Here is a 19,287-nt window from a genome sequence, read left to right as displayed (position 1 = left end):
CTGATTCTGTCGTTTGGGGACTCTCAGTGACAAGAATGGAGGCCGGTGCTTTGCAGAGCTCACAGGAATGGGAAACGCCAGGAGACGGTGGGGGCGCCAGGAATGTGCTTTGTTAATCCACAGAATGTCATCTTCACCCACACTGGGAAGCTGCTAGGTGTTTGCTAGTCTGCCACAAGCCCATCTGCAAGAATTGACCATGTTGCCTATCACCGGGGGGCACTGTCCTTCCCCGACTTCTCAGTAGAGTTGGGCATCCTGCTCGGGCATTACCTGGAAACTCTCTTTCCTCCTACAGCCCCGAGAGTGCAGAAGATGCATCTTGCCAGCCACCTGCTCCTCCTTCTGGCTGGGCTACTGGTCACATCTCACAGTCAGCTGCTCCCTGAGCACAGCAGCCAGGGGCACCTTGGCTATCAGGAGGCTCCGAGCACAGGTGAGGGCTCCCCCGGCCTCAAGGTTGCCCCGGGCAATACAGTCTTTGCTCTCCGCCTCTACCACGTGATGGCTTCCCAAAGCCCTGGGAGCAACATCTTCTTTTCCCCGCTGAGCATCTCTTCCTCCTACGCCTTGCTGTCCCTGGGCGCCCGCTCACATACCCAGACCCAGATCCTTGAGGGTCTGGGCTTCAACCTCACGGAGGTGTCTGAGTCGGACATCCACCAGGGATTCCAGCACCTCCTGCACACTCTCCACCTCCCGGGAGACGGGCTGGAGGTGCACGCGGGCAGCGCTCTGTTCCTGAGCCAGGAGCTGCAGATCCTTCCGGGATTTCTAAACGACAGCGTGGCCTTCTACGAGTCTAAGCCCTTCCTCGCCGACTTCCACGACACTGAGGGCACCACCCGGCTGATCAATGACCACGTCAGGGAGGAAACTCAAGGGAAGATTGTGGATTTGGTCAGCGGCCTGAGCACGGACATCGCGATGGTGCTGGTGAATTACATTTACTTCAAAGGTAAGAGTCAGTTCATCGGTGGGTCCTGTGTCTCCCCTCTTCTCCCCGATTTGTAGATGGATTAAAAATTTAAAAAAAAGAGAAAGCGGATGGATGGGGTCAGATAAGGCCAAGCAACCCTTAGCAGACTCATGTGAGAGCATCAGATATTTAAGAGTGAGTAGCATTGAGGTTTCCATACCCTCCTATCTTTAGATACATTTTCTTATTTGTTTTTTTTTAGTAACAGTAATGTATGAAATGTACAAGTTGAACTTCTGGATTCATAAGGAAGCTTTGCCATTTACCAAGAATGTAAACAGGGAAGGTTGTTGTTTAGGAATACCCCCTTCAAAGTTCTGTTTTGAGGATCAAATCATGGCACAGATATGTGTCCTCCTTAGAAGAGGGCCTAAAAATATAGACCAATTACAGCCCCCAGCCACATCTGATGGACTACCTGTGTTTGTTAATAAAGTTTTATTGGCACACAGCCATGCCCACTTACTTATGCGTTGTCCCTAGGCTGCTTTCACACAGCCACAGAGATAAGCAGTTGCTACAGAGCCTAAAATATTTGCTTTCTGGCCCTTCGCAAAAGAAGTTTAGCACCCCCTGACCATTATATATACTCGATAAACAATTAGAGTAATGGTAATTTTTTTTAATGTTTTATTTATTTCTAGGAGAGAGAGAGAGAGACAGCGTGAGCAGGGGAGGGTCAGAGAGAGAAGGAGTCACAGACTCTGAAACAGGCTCCAGGCTCTGATCTGGCAGTCAGCACAGAGCCCGACGCGGGGCCCGAACCCACGAACCGCGAGATCATGACCTAAGTGAAAGTCAGACGCTTAACCGACTAAGCCACCCAGGCGCCCCTAGAGTAATTGTAACCAATCTAAAGATAATACCCATTTTGAAGATCCTTAAAAACACATGAGTATAAAAAAGAAATAGAAATTGCCCAGGGGCGCCTGGGTGACTCAGACGGTTAAGCATCTGACCCCTGGTTTCCGCTCAGGTCACGATCTCGGGGTTCGTGAGTTTGAGCCCTGTGTGGAGCTCTCTGTACTGGCAGTACGGAGCCTGCTTGGGATTCTCTCTCTGCCCCTTCCCTGCTCATTCTCTCTCTCTCTCTCTTTCTCTCAAAATAAATAAACTTAAAAAGAAAAAGAAATTGCCCCTAATCCTGCCACCTGAGGCAACCAAAAATGTTAACATTTTCACCTAATTCATTCTGGTCTTCTGCTCACACTCACATGTTAACCATTGAAATTACAGTGTGAGGACAGTTTCACACGGCGGGCACCATCAGCGTTCCATCAGAGAAGCAAAGCTATAAGCGTTAAGGGAAAGGGGATTACTACAGGAGTTGGACCTTGCATATCTGTGGGGACGTGAAGGTCTGGAGGAAGCAGGGGTGGGAGGGACAGAGTGAAGTCCTCCGTGCAGGAAGTTTGGAGCTTACCAGGGGAATATACATCAGGCGCTTTCAGCCCCCACAGTGGCTCCATGTAATGGGAACATGTGAAGAGGCCCGTGCTGGACACCTCGTGGTGTCTTGGGGACACTATTGGTCAGGAGAGCTACTGTTGGACAATGAACTTGGAGGACAGCATGGATGAGCCGGAGCACACAGGGCTCCACTATGTCTGTCCATCATCGCATCTTCCTGCAAGGACCTTCAGGGTACTGTGCTTGCTTCACATCTACCTCCCCACCTCGCGCTTGTAACCACCTTGAACCCAGACTCTACAGGGCACAGATTCTGGGAAACGTTCCCAGCCAGACTAACAATCCAGCCAAATTTCTTATCCTTGCATTTTACATAGGGAATTTGTCATGCAACATTGAAAGCTTTTTTAAAAACCTTTTAAAAAACCTTTTTAATTTTGCAATAACCATAAACTTATAGGAAGTTGCAAAAGTAGTACAGAGAGATCCCATGCACCTTCCACGCAGGCTATCCTAGATCACGTTATATAAGTGTACAATAACAATACCAGGAACTTGACATTGGTGCAATCTACAACCTTATTCAGATTTCACCAGGTTTTACATGCATTCCTGTGTGTGTATAGTTTTATGTTATTGAAAACTCTATTTAGGTCTTACCTAGTGCCTACATGATAGTCTATGGGATGCCATTCCCTTAAAATATAATTTAAATGTATAATACACACCATCGGCCCACCCCAGGCTCTGATTATAAATAATGAAAGGTTTGGGTGCTCTCTTTTGAAAGAAACTTAGCTCAGGCTGGTTTAGTGTTGTTGGCATGAAAAAGAGAGGTTCTCCAGAAATAGAAGGGAGATAGAGGCATCCTGGCTGCTGACACATCTGCTCAACACTTTGGGGACATGAAGTTAACCCAGTCCTTACTGTAGGTCACATGGTGAGAGAATGGCAAAATTGTGGCTTATCTTCAAAACTGAAAAGTGCCTAGAAGAAAACAAACAAAAGACGCGCAGGTACTCTGTGGAGAGGATTCTCTTGAGAGATGTTAAAGTAGACTTAAACTTTAAAAAAACACTGGTATATTGGGCTGCCTGGGTGGCTCAGTCAGTTAAGCGTCCGACTTTGGCTCAGGTCATGATCTCGCAGTCTGTGAGTTCAAGCCCTGTGTTGGGCTCTGTGCTGACAGCTTGGAGCCTTGAGCTTGCTTAGGATCCTGTGTCTCCCTCTCTCTCTGACCCTCCCCTATTTGCTCTCTCTCTTTCTCTCTTTCTCAAAAGTCAGTAAACTTAAAAAAATAAAAATAATAAAAAAGACCAATGTATCATATTCATAGAAAAGGAAGACAATATGGTAACGATGTCAATTCTCCCATGAATTAATCTAAATATTTAATGTAATCCCAATCAAAATCCTAACAGGTTCTCTTTTTTTCTTTTGGGAAGCAGTTAACAAGCTGAGCCTAAAATGTGTATGAGAAAGCAAAAGGTCAAGAATAGCTACGATGCTGCCAGAGTGCCAACCTTGTCATAAATCTGTATTAATTTAGACTGTGTGGTACAAGTAGACCAATGGGTCAGAAGAGTGAGGCCAGAACAGAGCCCGTAAATGGCGCCATGGATAGATACCTGGACATCTGATATCGCCACCATGATAGAGCACTGGGGAAAATGGATTTAAAAAAAACTGGTGCTGGGAAAACTAGGTCCCCACAATGGGAAACACATGGGTTTAGACCCCTCCCTTCTACCAATTGTAAATATGCCTTCCAGGTGGATTAAAGTGCTTTTTGCAAAAGGAAAGCAAAGCTTCTATTCTATATACATTATATATATGGAGGGAAAGTTGTCCTAAACAAGACACAGAAGACCTAATAACAAAGGAAAAGACGAATATGTTCACTTCATTAAAGAATTTCAAATACCAAGGCACCTAGGTAGCTCAGTCAGTTAAACATTTGACTTTTGGTTGCAGTTCAAGTGAAGATCTCATGGTTCATGAGTTCTAGCCTAGTGCCTTCTTCACTGTCAGTGCAGAGCCTGCTTGGGATTCTCTCTCTCTCTCTCTCTCTCTCTCTCTGCCCTGGGCGTGCTCCCTCGCTCTGTGCGTGTGTGTGTGTGTCTGTCTGTCTGTCTGTCTCAAAAATCAAGAAAGAAACTTTAAAAAATAAAAAAATAATAATTTCAATCACCAAAACCCACCATCATGAGAGTGAAAAGACAAGTCAGAGAGGGAGAACAGTTATTTGCAACTCACACAACTGATGCACAACTAATGTTCAGAAAGAACTCCTGCAAGTCACTAAGAAACAGCCCCACACAAATAAAGGGGGAAAAAACCATGATCTGGCACTGATGCAAAAAAAAAAAAATAGGACATTTAGTTGGTCAATAGGTCAGTAAACATACAAAAGATTGCTCAACCTCATTTTTAACCAAAAAAGTGCGCTACAAAGCCATAATGAGCTACCATTACAGAAACATCAGGTTGGCAAAAAAAATTAAGTGCCGCCATGTAAATTCAATGGCGAATACAGGAAACAACTTTGCTAATACCTTTTTGTATCTCATATTTTAGAATCTACATGAGCCTGAGAGATCCATTCCTTAGGCAGGTCAGGTTCGGAATGGTCTAAATGATACGCCGTGATGAAATTGTAAGGTGGAGGTCTCCGCCACTGTTGGAGAGGCATCTCCTGGCTGGACAGTTGGCTTGTTGGTCACAGGGTGCTTTGTACCTTCTTCCCTTCTTCCCTTCAGCTCTGTGGGAGAAACCATTCGTTCCCTCATTGACCACTCCCCAAGACTTCTACGTTGATGAGAATACAGTGGTCAAGGTTCCTATGATGCTGCAGGACACAGAGCATCACTGGTATCTTCACGACAGATACTTGCCCTGCTCAGTGCTGCGGATGGATTACAAAGGAAACGCGATGGCCTTTTTCATCCTTCCTAACCGAGGGAAAATGAAGCAGGTGGAGGAAGTCTTGACTCCAGAGATGTTAACAAGGTGGAACAGGTTGCTTCAGAAGAGGTAATCAGTGTGATGTGTGGGCTGAGTCCGCAGCACTGCCCTTCAAACGGACCCTCCTGAGGAAAGCCAGTGCCCCATACTGGGGGTGATTGCCAAATTACGAAAGAATTCTCTTTTGCTTTAAGACATTCCCTGAGTTTCCGCAAATAGTGAAGTCTCCTGTTACATCTGAGATAGGATTTTGCCCTTATCAGTGAAAAGAGAACCAGACTAGGAGTTAAGAGTCCTGGTTCTGGATGTAACCCTCATACAGCACAGGACTTGGGTGGCGTGGCCTTGGCTCTCTGAGGGTCCACCCTGTGCAGTGAAGGTGTAGACCTCTGGTCAAGATGGTTAGATAGAGGGACTTAAGAAGACTCCAGCTGCCCATCAAGGAAGTAGCCAGGAAGTTCCACATCACTCTGGGGCTATGAGTGGGAAATGTTTCCAACCACATATAAGAAAAGGGCCTCAACCCAAGGCCACGTGTGGATGGAAAATTCACACAGCTCATGGGATAGAGGAATCCTAGCCAAAGAAATCATCTGGTCCCAAATAAGTGAAAACCACAGGACCCCAACAGAGGCAAAGGCAAAAGTGGGAGAGGAGAGGGGAGACTTGCATCTGCCTGGGCACCTGGGAAAACACAGAAAACACCTGGGGCCCACGGAAAACCATCTCTGCTGAAGATGAGCTCCCAAGGGAGGAGGTCCTGCAGACAGCAGGCCCTGGGGACAAAGGGGACCTGGCTCTAAGCCCCTGGGAGCACTGAGCAAACGGTGTTTGTGTTTGTGGTGGCAGAAGCCAGGTGGAGTGGGTCCAGCTAGAGGGTGCAGGCAGGGTGGACACAGTGTGCTGGGGTCCCTCGCTTGTTCCCGAGTCCAGTGTTTTAACCCCATGCCTCCTTCAGGTACCTTTACAGGAAGCTCGAGTTGCATTTCCCCAAGTTCTCCATTTCTGGCTCCTATAAATTACATCAGATTTTGCCCAAACTGGGCTTTGTGGATGTGTTCTCGCAGAAGGCTGACTTGTCCGGCATCACTGAAGAGCGAAAGCTGCAGGTATCCAAGGTAAGTCATTGGTGGTCATCAATGCCTGGAGACGCGGTGGGGAACAGCTGCCCCTTGGGAGCTGCCAGGTGATGCGTGTTCTCTCTGCCACCACGTGAAGTCTCTGAGCTCAAGTGTCATTCAACCATCCCCAGGCACGGGCTTCCACAAACAAACCCACCACATGCTGGCGTGGTGCTTGGCACTGGGAATATGGTGTCTACCCAATCCCTGTCTTCAGGGAGCTCTTGCAGCCAACTGGGCTCCCTAGATCCCCACAATGGAGAGTGACACATTGATAGAGAAAGGATGACAGACCAGGCTGGGCTGGGTGGGTGTATCAGAGATTCCTTTGACAAGAGAAAGAGACCAGGACTTCAGTGAGGAAGACAAAAGTGCACTATCAGGGAGAGCCTTGAGTAGCAGAGTTGAATTCCAGTTCCTTCCCTTACAGCGGTAAAGAGCCATCTAGTGTCTGGATTTATTTTCCTCACCTGTAAACCAGCCATAATGCATTAACCTTTCAGGGTGGTCATGAAGATTTAAAAAGCGTCCTGGGCTCGTAGTAAGTGTCCAGTTGCTGATAGAAAGAATTATTTCTGTAAATTAGAGGGCATCCAGCTCAACAACTCACCCAGTGTAGACAATCCTGCTGTGATATCAACAAGTGGCTTGACCAGCAGTGAACTGTGGTGTTGATCTTCAGCGATCTCTGGTTCTTCCAGGCTTCCCTAAGTCCTGGTTCGTGTTCTCTTGGAGGTAACACTTGTGATTTCCTTCCTAGAGTTTCCACAAAGCCATCCTGGAGGTGGACGAGGCTGGCACCCAGGCTGCAGCGGCCACTGGCAGCTTTATCACCTTTCTGTCCGCCCGGCACAGTCGTGGGGTCCTCCGGTTCAACCGGCCCTTCCTTGTGGTCATCTTTTCCACCGATACCCAGAGCATCCTCTTTCTGGGCAAGGTTGTCAACCCCACGAAACCATAGCCTTCCCAGGGCTGGCTCTTCTGTGACAAGCCAGAGGACGTGGCCTGGGGCACTCAGTGTGAGCAGATCCACGTTTGGAGCCATGTACACAAGAAGATTCTGAGAATCCGGGGCAGAAAAGGCTACTGGTGAGGGAGAGGGACGTGGATGGTGCGAGGTGCGTGTGGACTGGACACCTAGCTCCTCGGGGCAGTGCCACCTCAGGCAGGTCGCCTAACTGCTTTGAGCACCACCCGGAAGAGTGGGAGACACCTTGCCAGGTGTTTGAAGGGATTAAACAAAATGCTGGCTATGAGGAACCTGGTTTGGTGCCTCGCACATAGTAGATACTCAATAAACGCATCCCTGTTTTCCATCGCTTTGGGTTTTGCCCTGCATGGCCTTGGCAGAGCTGGTTGCAGACATTTGGGTGAGATGTTCCAGGTTCCAGGGGGTTGGCAAGGTGCGTATGGAAGGGAGAAGCGGTGTGGGCAGCCAGCTGTCCCGGGCAGGATGGATACCTGGTTTCAGAGCAGGGGCACGGAAGGCCTTGGTTGGGAGAGCACAGTCGAGGCAGCTTCCACAGGGACCTAATGAGGAAAGCCCAGCAAGGCAGGCAGCCACCTGGGGAGCACAGGCACTGCCCCTTCCTTCGGCCATGGAGATGTGGCCGGTTCCCCAGATCATGGCCATGGCCACGGATGCGCTGCAGAAGAAGAAAGAGCCTGAGACTGACACCTGGGCACCTGTGTTAATATCCCCAACTTCTACTGATGCGCTCCAGGGCCTCTGCCAAGTGCCTTCCCTTCTTGGGCCTCAGTTTCCCCACCTGGGTAGTATGGGCTGACCCAGGTGGTCCAGTTCAGACATCCCTGGTATGCGAGGTGAATTCTCTGATCAGGGTCCACCCAGAGGCTTCGAGAATAAACCTCCAGCCCTCCCCCAGGAGGAGGTGGGCTGACAGCACCTGGCTGTGTTGGTCCCCAAGCCTCAGTGATTTGGGGCAAACGCATTTCCCGAGGAAGAGTCCGTGGATCTTCTTCTCGGCCGGTGTGGCCAAGGCAGGAGGTTGCACCTGGTGACTGAAGAGACGTGCTGAGGGCCACCTCCAGCATTGATGGTTGACCACGAGCCGCAACATTGCCGGGATTGTGTGACGGATGTGGTCCCTGGCCCAAATAATGCCACAAGTACAGAATAGGCTCGTTGTGGGAAACCACGAAACAGTATCCAGAGCAGGAGACATTGCTTTTTTATGGTAGAAGAAATCATTGCAAAAGGAAGCGGGAGAGGATGGGAAGGGAAGACTTCAGGATTCTTGCCCCTTGCCTCTAAAATACAGCCCTGAGCTGGACAGGACAGCCCTGGACCAACATTGATAAAAGAAAGATCCCAAATGAAGTGCTTGTCACACCAGCCCCGAGCTGTGTGGACAAGGACCTGTAAATGCCACAGGACCATGGTGCCTTCCATTGCTCGGAGGACCATAGACCCTCCTGTCCATCCCCTGGTTTGATGGGCTGAGAAGCACATATGTTACCGAAAATATTGGTCTGCATCTCCCTGCACCTACTGGGAAGTTGAATTCTATTTTTTAGTGATCAGGCAAGAAATAAAGCCAGGCCCAGGCTGACACTCCCAACTCTGCTCCTATAGAAACAGGTGGGTGGGTGGGTTCAAGCCCCTCAGTGGGGAAAGCCCAAGGCCCGTGGTTGCTGTGGCCGGCACTCCCTGGGGGGTATGTGAAGGGGGAGCCTCAGTGTGATGAAGGGGAGAGAAGGGGAGCAGTCACCCTCAGTTCAGCCTTGAGAGGGATGCTGCCATATTCTGATGAAGCCCCTTCCCCGGCTCAGAAGCACTCTGTGGCTCCCTATTGCCTACAGACTAAAGCTCAAAGTCCTCTATCTGCAGCCAAGGCCCTCACACTCTGGCTCCCGCCTGCCTCTCCTGCCTCAGTCCCTCCTCCTGCACTCCTGGGCCCAAAGACTTAAACCACAGAAACTTGCTGTTTCCCCAGGTTGTCCATAGGTTGCACCCTGGGCCTTCGTTCCTGCAGGCCCCCATCACCCAGAGCACCCCCTTCCTCGTCTCTGAGAATCTGCCAGCCTCACGCCCTCCCCAAGGTAGACTGCCATTCTCCCATCAAACATGGTTGGCTGACAGTCTTCTCTGTTCCCCGGGCCCTGAGTAGACAGGACATGAAGGAGGTAGGGCCCTTCACCCCACATTTCCCTCACTTACCCTGGAACCTGGCCCCAGAGCCGATCGTATGGTCTGGCATGTGGCTGAGGCTCAATTAATATTTGGTGAATGAATGAGTGAATGAATGAGTGAGTGAATGAGCGAATGAATGAATTAAAAAGGCTGTGCCCTGAGCAAGGTCCCCATGAGCTGTTTGCTCTGCATCACCACCCCCTGACACATACATGGAATCGATTGGGTAAATATTTTTTATTCCAACTCCTCAGATTTCTAAATGCCCTTGTGGAATATTAAACCGATAAATAAACATGAAGAATCCACGCAGGGTGCCTAATCCCCACCCCCTTCCCCGAGCGGGGCCCGGGACTCCTTCCCGTCTCCTTTGCTGCTCTCCTGTGGGGTCCCTTACTTGTGTGGGCCCTCATGACGCCGCTTGGGAGATGCGACATGGGTTCATTTGGTTATTCGCTCAGTCATTCAACAGAGTCGCTAAGCGGGGGGACTGGCCACTGCCCAGGAACTAGGGCCTCTCCCCGGGGAGGAGGATGCACATGAAATCTGGAGTGAAGTGAGGAGGGGTGCGGCCCCTGCTTCCCCACCAGCCCTGTCCTGCGGGGCCGGCACGTCACCTCTCTGGGTCTCAACGTGCATGTCCCAGCTGTAAGTGCGCACACAGCCCCGCGGCAGCTCCAGCAGCAGGGAGAGGATGGACACGGGACCCCCTGAAGAGGCAGATGGGGGACTCCTGGCTCTTGCTGAGCCAGGTGAGTGGCAGGAAGGAGCCAGCTCCATCCCTGGCTGCCTGGGAAGGCAGAGGAGTCCTTTTCTTCTTCTTCTTTTTTTTTTTTTTAATTTCTTTACATTTATTTATTTTTTGAGAGAGTGAGACAGAATATGAGTGGGGAGGGGCAGAGAGAGAGGGAGACACAGAATCTGAAGCAGGGTCCAGGCTCTGAGCAAGTGTTCAGCACAGAGCCCGATGCGGGGCTCGAACCCACGAACTGCGAGATTATGACCTGAGCCGAAGTTGGACACTTAGCTGACTGAGCCACCCAGGTGCCCCAGAGGAGTCCTTTTCTGAGAAGCGGCGACTGTAAGCTCAATAGCACCCAGGCCCTGAGAACTCACAGTGAGCAAGGTGTGGGGGCGCGTGTTTCCAGGAGGTACCCAGAGGCCACAGAACACTCATGCATAGAACCGAGATGCTGGAGCCAGAATGCCTGGGTTCGAATCTGGCCGCTGCCGATGACTGAGTGTATTAGTTTGTCTGGGATCCCATCACACACAGCAGCAAGCGCTGAGTGGTTTAACCCACAGAAATGTATCGTCCACAGTCTGGAGGCTGCAAGTCCGAGATCAAGGTGTTGGAAGGGTTGTCCTTTCTGAGGGCCGTGACGGAGAATCTTCCGGGCCTCCCTCCCAGCTTCTGGTGGTTTGCTGGCAAACTGTGGCATTCTCCGTGTGGGCATGTCTGTGTCCACATTTCCCTTTTTATGTTATTTTATTTTATTTAGTTTTCAAAAAAGGTTTATTTTTGAAAAAGAGAGAGAGAGCAAGGGAGGGGGCAGAGAGAGAGAAGGAGACACAGACTCCCAGCAGCTCCAGGCTCCGAGCTGTCAGCACAGAGCCTGACGTGAGGCTCGAACTCATAAACCATAAGATGATGACTTGAACCGAGGTCAGATGCTTAGCTGACTGAACCACCCAGGCGCCCCTCCCCTTTTTATAAGGACACTGGTCATGCAGGATTAAGGGTCCTCTCGACTTCAGTCTGATTTTGTCGTAACTAATTATACGCAATGACCGTATGTTCAAATAAGGTCAACTTCTGTGGTGGGGGGTTAGGACTTCAATTGGGTTGGGGCACAGTTTAACCCATAACAGTATGTGACATGGGCTATTCTTTTTTGAATGTATTAAAAAAATTGTTTTAACTCTATTTACTTTGACAGAGCAAGAACACTGCAAGGAAGGAGCAGGGAGAGAGAATCCCAAGCACGCTCTGCACTGTCAGCACAGAGCCCGATGAGGGGCTTGAACCCACAAACCATGAGATCATCACCCAAGCCGAAATCAAGAGTCAAACACTCAACTGACTGACCCATGCAGGTGTCCCCGACATGGGCTATTCTGAGCCTCAGTTCCCCTACCTGTAAAATGGAGACATTACTTAATGCAGAAGCCCATTTTGAGCACCGGGCAAGTCACTATACGTAAAGCACACACCTTTGGCACTCCACAGCTATTAACTTTTATCGCATTTCATCTTTTGTCACAACCCTGTCCTCTAGAGCACAGTGACAACCTCATATGGCTGCCAGAGGCGGCAGGTCTCCTGAACAGGTAAAGCGGGCTCACAGCGTTGGGGTCCAGGCAGGTGGGTCAGTAAAGGCCTCTGTTTGTTTATTTTTTCTAATTTTTTAAATGTCTATTTATTATTTTTGAGAGAGAGAGAGACAGAACATGAGTGGGGGTGGGCACAGAGAGAGGGAGAGAGAGACACACACCGAATCCGAAACAGGCTCCAGGCTCTGAGCTGTCAACACAGAGCCCGACGCGGGGCTCGAACTCACGAGCCATGAGATCATGCCCTGAGCCGAAGTCGCCCGCTTAACTGACTGAGCCACTCAGGCGCCCCAAGGTCCCTGTTTATTTAAAGAAATTTCTGCTCAGCATTGTTACACTTTGTGGGCTGAGCAGAATCCACCTCTGCCCCGGATGAAACTCACCTGTTGGGGATGACGTTCTCTGTTGCTCTTGGTGTTAATCAAAAAATAAATGTGTCACAAATGATATGGTTCTTTAAATTCCCATATTCTGGCCACTTGCCCATCCTACCCTCTCACTGTGGCTGTTATGAACTTGAGTGTGGCCCCTCACCAAAATTCATATGTTGAAGCCCTAACCCCCAATGTGACTATATTTGGAGATGGGGCCTTTAGTGAACTCAATTAAAGTTACATGAGGTCATAGGTTGGGTCTTAACCTCACAGGAATGATGTCCTTATTAGAAGAGAAAGAGACACCACAGCTGCCTCTCTCCCTCTGTCTCCTTAAGCACAAAGAGCCCATGTGAGCCCCAAGTTGGAAGGCACCGTTTGCAAGCCAGGAAGAGAGAGATCTCACCAGCAACCACATGTGGTGTCACCTTGATCTTGCACTGACAGCCTCCAGAAACGGGAGAAATAAATTTCTGCCCTTTAAGCTCCCAGTCTATGGTGTTTTGTTATGGCAGCCTCATTAGCGGGCTAATACAGGAGGCACCAGGCCCTGAGAACAGCCTCCCACCCCCAAACCTTTCCCAGCCTCTGCCCCCTTCCCGAGTGGGCAAGCAGAGTCAAGGGCTGCCACAGCCCTTCCCCAGATTCTCAAGATATTCCGTATAATATAGACTTAGGAAGTAGTACACGGGGTGTCTCTGCAAACAGCACACACAGCTGGAGAAGCCCTTCCTGTCTCGGTTAACCCCATCTTTCCCAAATACTTCCACCTGGAGCCCATTTGGGGGCATGACTGCACTAGCATCCTATTGCTGCTGTAGTTAATTATTACAAACTTAGTGGCTTAAAACAACAAAAATGTATCCTCTTACAGTTCTAGAGGTCCAAGGTCTGAAATAGGTCTTACTGGGCCAACATCAGGAAGTTAGCAGGGCTTTCTTATGAGGCTCCTTGGCCCATGGCCCCACATTGCAGTCTTCTCTCCTTCGGTTTCCACGATCGCGTTGCCTTCCTCTGATTCTGATTTCCCTCTGCCTTCACGGTTGAGGTCTGTAAGTACAGCTAGGACCCACCTGGGTAATCTGTGCTAGTCTCCCCCTCCCCCATTTCCAAGAGCCTTAACTTAATCACACCTGCCAAGTCCCTTTAGTGATAGAAGGTAACATTCACAGGTCCTGGGCATTAGGACGTGGACATCTCTGCGGGACGCGCAAGCCATCCCGGCACAAATGTTAACACGATTCCCACCCTGCAGACCACAGTTTAAGAATCTCTAGGTTAGGAAAGAAAAGACTTTTGCTATGTCACGTGGCACAAGGGACAGAAAGCAATATCTAGACAGAAGACACCTAGCTTCCCCTGTTGCTAATGCTCCTCCTTATTAGCTGTGTGCCTTTGGGCTGAACGCCTAATGGCTGGCTCTCTGCTTCCGTCTTCTTGATGATTTGATGGGGATGCTAGTACCCACCTTCCTGCACATTGGGAAGGTGGTGAGCACAAAGCAAGTGCTTGGTGCCTGGTAGTGACTGTGTTTATCTCTAGATTGAGGCTGAGCTCAGTCCCCTCCCTGTCACAGAGGCTGTAGAGGGACTCTGTTTGCTGAACACCAAGGTCACTTCCCCCTAGGCAATACCTGGACCCAGGTCTCCACTGTCAACTCCACGCCCCAGCTCACCCACACAACCCCTGCGTCGTGGCCATACCTGGGACACCCTGGTATTAGGAAGCCCCGGGCTTGGGGACCTTGGGAATGCAACAAGGGTTGAGCCAGCACTTGCACCAGCATCTTGGAAATGGACTTGAAAGGGTGGGGCTGAGTTTCAGAGCCCCAATTTCAAGGTCAAAAGGGGCCAGATGAAGCCACAGAAATCCTAGATGCAGCCCTTTTGTAAGAACCCTGACATTGAAGTTGGCGACGTGGGTACTTGATCCCACTTTGTCCCTAATTTGATGCATGATTCTGAAAAATCCATTCATCTTTTCGAGCCTCGATGCAATCATTAGTGCAGAGAGGGCATTGGATACAACGGTCCCTTCACCCCAGCTGTCCTGACACCCTCAGCCCCTCTGGGTTCCACCAGATTCTCACGATGGAATGAATCGAACAAGCACCACCCGGAATCCGGCAAGCACATGGGGCTGTGAGATCTTAGGCTCACACCGCACTCCCCTCGATGGAGAGCAAAGTGGCTGCAGGAGACAGAGAAATCAGCCTGGAGAGAGGGACGTTTGCCAGAGGGGATCCCTTTCCCTGTGTCTGGAATGCCAGCAGCAGGTCATTCCCCCGAGAACCCTGAACCATTGTAGACAAACAGGGGTCTGTGTGGGGCTGGTGGAGAATTGAGCCCAGGGTCAGAGCTCAGGTGGCTGTTGCTGCAGCCAGTCTGTTGGCTAGAAACCCACAGGACAGAACAGGGCAGAGCCAACGGGGCGGAGTCAGAGCCTGACTGTGGTCAGTGACAAATGCTGGTTCCAGCTCCACCAAATCTCTGCTTTACACTGAGTGTAAGGGGCCGTCACCTCCGCCGTGTGCACGCTCAGCCATGGGACAGAGTAAGTACAGACACTGTGGACAGACGGAGGGCTCGTGGGCGTGAGGGTGTGGACGGGATGCCGGGGTTATGGGACTTGCAGGGCTTCAGAGCTTTGGCGCTGTCCCAGAGTGAACAGGAAAATTCCCCGCAGTGGCCGGGAAGGAGCCAGGGCCTGTGTGCCCCCCTCCCAGCTGTGTGAACCCCGGGCACGACNGCGGGGCTCAAACCCACGAACCGGGAGATCATGACCTAAGCGAAAGTCAGATGCTTAACCGACTAAGCCACCCAGGCGCCCCAGGAAAATGGTTTTTAAAAAAGAGAAAGGAAACAGAAGGTGAACAGCAGCGTGGGAGGTGGTCAAGGTCACCTGGCAGAGTTAACCCTGGTTGCCCGGCCTGGCTCCGCGTCCAACGAGTGGTCTAAAACCTCTGAACCACGGACAAGGACTTCATTCATTCATTCATTCGTTCATTCCAGATGGGTGTGTGAGCACCACCCCTTGACTGCAAATCTCAATCTCCCAGCAAGAGCAGGTGTCCATTCGGGTCCTTTGTGTAGTCGGGGAGGGAGGCCGGGGCACAAGAAGGCACGATGTGGGGTTGCACGTCCGTCGCTGATGGCGCAGTAACGGAGGGGCCGTGATAGAGAACAGCACTGCGGAGGGAGGGGCCGGGCAGGGACGTGGCATCACCCAGAGGTGGCTTTCAAGCAGCGGCCTGGGGCCCAGGGAGAAGCTGGCCGTGGTCAGGGAGGCTGACAGAAGGTTCCAGGGGACAGCACAGCGTGCAAGGGCCCAGGGCTGTGACGGGGCTTGTCTGCCCAGCTGACAAGTATCTCCAGAGGACACACGTGAGCAAGGGCAGAGCAGATCAGGCTGAGGCTGGGGACAGCCGGGCAGACTCAGTCCCTGGTGGTGATCACACAGACCGGCTAGTCCTGCTCCATGCACGGAGGGCGGCGCTGGCATTCCTAGGTGGCGGGCGCTGCGACCCAGTTGGTGACTGGGGGCAGGAGGAGGTGTGGGGTGGTCCGGGCGACAGGCGGCAGGTTTTCTATGAGGACGTGGCAGTGAAGATGGGGAGAGGCGGGCAGGCATGAGACCCGTTCTGGAGCTAGAAACCAACGAGCCTCGCAGATGGTCTGGAGATGGGGGTGGGGGAGGGGGAAGGGGGTGGAGAAAGAGCCTGGGTCACTGCTCCCAGGAAGCTCTCTGGGCCCTTTAAGCATCCAGGGAACCTGGGGTTTTGTCTTTCCCTCCCTGCCTGGGCACCAAGTCCCACGTCTCCTTTTCAGGGGATGGACCTCCTCAGCCACACACCTCCCACAGCAGGGTTCAAGGTTGCCCCGTAGGACTTTGTTGCCTGACAGTTGGAGTAAATGCGACAGATTTTTAGTCCATGGAGGGTGGGCACCAGTGGGGGGACTTGCTCAGCACCCGCCCACCCCTGTCCTCACCCACCGGCTCGAGTCCCTTTGGCCTGGGGTTGCCAGATGAACTTGAACCATCTGCTCCCCTCCGTGGGGCATTTCCACAAAAAACTGGCATCGGGAGCCCAGGAGAGGGTCGGCCAGGCCAGGCTCCGGTCTCCCGGCTGAGAGCTGGTCTCCCCAGGGGCCAGGCTCCCAGGACCCAGAGCAGACTCACCCCCAGCTCCAAGGTGGCATGAAACTCTGTCGACTCTGTCATTTCCACCAGAGGCCCAGTAGCGTGACGGCACAGCCTGGATTTGAAAGTAGGAATCCTGAAACGAGCACCCTGAGGCCTCCATTTTCTCGGAAGCGATCTCTCTGACCCTCTGTTTCCTCTTCTGTACAAATGACGATAATGATACCAAGTCCGTGCTGTGGTGGGGGAGTAGAAATGAGCTAATACAGGTGAACGGCTTGCGAGAGACCCGGGGAAACCCACCAGGAGCCCCTGGAGAGGAGGAATGAGCGGTCGTTTCTCAGAGCCACAAAAGGAAGACAAGAGGCAGTGTGTCCACCGGACACAGGAATCTGGAGTTTAATCCTGGTTCCGTGATCGCTCACTGGCTGGCACAAGCTATTCCATTTTGCTAAGCCTCAGTTTATTCACCTGTAAAATGGTGTCCATAATGGTTACTTTTGTTGGCAGTTAAATGTAGTAATATTTGTAGTGGCTTTAATAAAAGATAGAGAGTGGGCCCAGATGGAGTGAGATTTCTAGATCCCCAACCTGCAGCCCAGGGGAGAATAAGTGAGGCTGGGGCCCCCTCAAAGAGACCCCACTCTCTAGGGGGACTCAGTGGGCTCTGGGAAAGGGGCTCTGGCCCATCAGCCCCAGACCTCTGGTGTTGGGGCGGGAGGGGAGGGGCAGTGGTGGGAAGAAGGTTACCGGCCGTGGCACATGACAGACCTTGAGTTGTTTTTGAAGAAACTGAGGCCCAGAGAGGGGATGGGACCCGCCCAAGGCCACCGGGCCTGCTGAGGGACAGGAGGCCAGAACTCTCCTGCCCAAGTCAACTGCCTCAAGGCCCCATCCAAGCAGGAAACACCCTCTGTGTCTGCAACTATTCTTTGAATGTCTTTCTTTTAGGGTGATTATCAGCTCAGGGTTAATCTTTGATCATAAGGGGGAGGTGAGCTGAATGGCTCGTTTACCAGGATCCTGCTCCGTGGACGGTTCTAGCACGTTGCAGGAGGGATCATACTGTGCTGTAGAAGAGTCCATTTTAAAGGGCACAGAGATTAAACCACCCACCCGTGTCCTTGAAAGGCTGCCATTCTCTGGGTGTAAACAGAAAGGGAGTGTCAGCCTGGAAGGTTCAGACCCTGTTTCTTAATTATCTGCAGATTAGCAGCTATAGTGGTAGCTTCTGAGGCAGGGAAGACAAAGACTGTGACACAGAAAGGCTGTGACACAGAAGGAGGGCCAGCGGTGTGGGGAAGCCAAACGGTGTGACTGTGTAGAGCGTGGGCTTTGAGTGTCAGAACTGGGTCTGAGCCCACGCTTTGCCGCTGTCAGCCAGTGACTCAACCTCTCTGGGCTTCTGATTACCCATCTGTAGAATGGCGCTGTTCACAGAGGGAGGGCAAGGAGGAGGGTGTGAGGCTGATGATGGGGAAGGGGGTGGGGACCGCGGACATGGAGATCGATGAGGCTGCTCTATTTGGTCCTGGGTGGTTGGAGGTTATGCAGACAGAACATTCCTAATGAGCCTCCTTTGTGGGCTGGGGTGCAATTTGGAGCATGGCCTGCTCAAGTCACTGGATTTCGCTCGAAGACAATCACGGCCCAGGTCAGCCTGACTCCCCAGTTCATTGGCACCAGCACCACCACCTCAGCGGGCCACTTTGCATACAATGTCCAATGCAGGCATTTGGGGCCCTTTGGGGGCTGGGTTTGCATGGGTCATATCACTCTGGCAGGGCCCTGAGGCTGGGGACCTGGTGACAGGATGCCCAAGGGGGAGGAAGACCCAGCTAGAGGGAGTTCTCACCCCGGAGCAAGACTGTCATCAGCGGTCAAGCAGGCCGCAGTGAGAGCAGTGGGAGCATGTACCCCAGGACACAGCAGAGGAAATGGGGATCCTGGTGGGGGATTGGCTGGACGCTGCCACAGCCACAGCTCACACTTCCACTCCCCCCGGTCTGCGCAGGGCCCTGATGCAACACTTCACGTATGTTGAGTCCTTAAAGCCCCCAGCCAGTCCCGGCACGGGGACTGTCATCACCTCCGTGGTACAGGCGGGGGACAGTGGCACTGGCCGTAAGTGCCTTGCTCCAAACCACACTCAGAGGAAGTAGCGGAGCTGAGATTTGAACCCAGGAGGCTGGGCTGCGGGGGACTGTGGGAGGCCCCCGGCACAGGAAGCGTTTCTGGTTGCAGAGGCGGGGTCTAGGTAGATGGACACAGTGGAGGAAGGGGGGCACTGAAGACCCCCCAGGGCCCACGTAGGAGGCGGTGGAGACGCAAGAAATGAGGGCTTCCCCATCTGGGGGACGGAAGGAAGAAGAGATGCCTTGGCTCGGCTGCCATAACGAAGCAGCACAGAGCAGAAGGTTCTTGTCTCAATGCCCAGAGGCCGGAAGTCTCAGGTCAAGGTGTCAGGGGCGCTGGTTTCTTCTGAGGCCCGTCTGCTCAGCTCCTCGACTTGCGGGCGGTGGTCTCCCTGTGTCCTCATGGGGCCTCCCCTCCGTGTGTGCGTATCTGCGTCCTCATCGCCTCTTCTCATAGGACACCAGTCAGGTTGCATCAAATGACCGCCCATAGGACCTCGTTTTGACTTAATTGCCTGTTTAAAGGCACTTTCTCCGATACAGTCAGGTTCTGAGGTGCGGGGAGTTGAGACTTCAACATAGGAGTTTGGGGGACACAATTCAGCCATCACAGAATAGGAGGGAGTCGGGCTGCTCACACGAAGAGGGCAGAATTTCCTCACTGAGCTGTGGGGTG

General features: G+C 51.9%; 2 protein-coding genes across 2 annotated transcripts in view; both read left to right on the top strand.

Annotated features, from left to right (window-relative positions):
* Positions 1–309: 309 nt before the first annotated feature.
* SERPINA4 (serpin family A member 4) lies at positions 310–7,792 on the top strand. The gene is made up of 4 exons (XM_077780933.1): positions 310–958; positions 5,149–5,422; positions 6,312–6,471; positions 7,235–7,792. The coding sequence occupies exons 1-4, from the start codon at positions 316–318 to the stop codon at positions 7,433–7,435; spliced, it is 1,278 nt and encodes a 425-aa protein (XP_077637059.1). The 5' UTR covers positions 310–315; the 3' UTR covers positions 7,436–7,792.
* A 7,012-nt stretch (positions 7,793–14,804) lies between these two features.
* The window catches only part of SERPINA5 (serpin family A member 5), a 9,328-nt gene continuing 4,845 nt past the window's right edge, over positions 14,805–19,287 (top strand). Inside the window, exon 1 of the mRNA XM_077780896.1 lies at positions 14,805–14,889. Within this exon, the coding sequence (XP_077637022.1) occupies positions 14,880–14,889 (10 nt within the window). The 5' untranslated portion in view covers positions 14,805–14,879. The remainder of the gene's footprint in view (positions 14,890–19,287) is intronic.

This window comes from Crocuta crocuta, unplaced genomic scaffold (genome assembly GCF_008692635.1).
Source record: "Crocuta crocuta isolate KB4526 unplaced genomic scaffold, BGI_CrCroc_1.0 scaffold299, whole genome shotgun sequence".
NCBI lineage: Eukaryota > Metazoa > Chordata > Mammalia > Carnivora > Hyaenidae > Crocuta > Crocuta crocuta.
The sequence above is the reverse complement of the archived record's forward strand: the minus strand, read 5'-3'. Positions and strand labels throughout refer to the sequence as shown.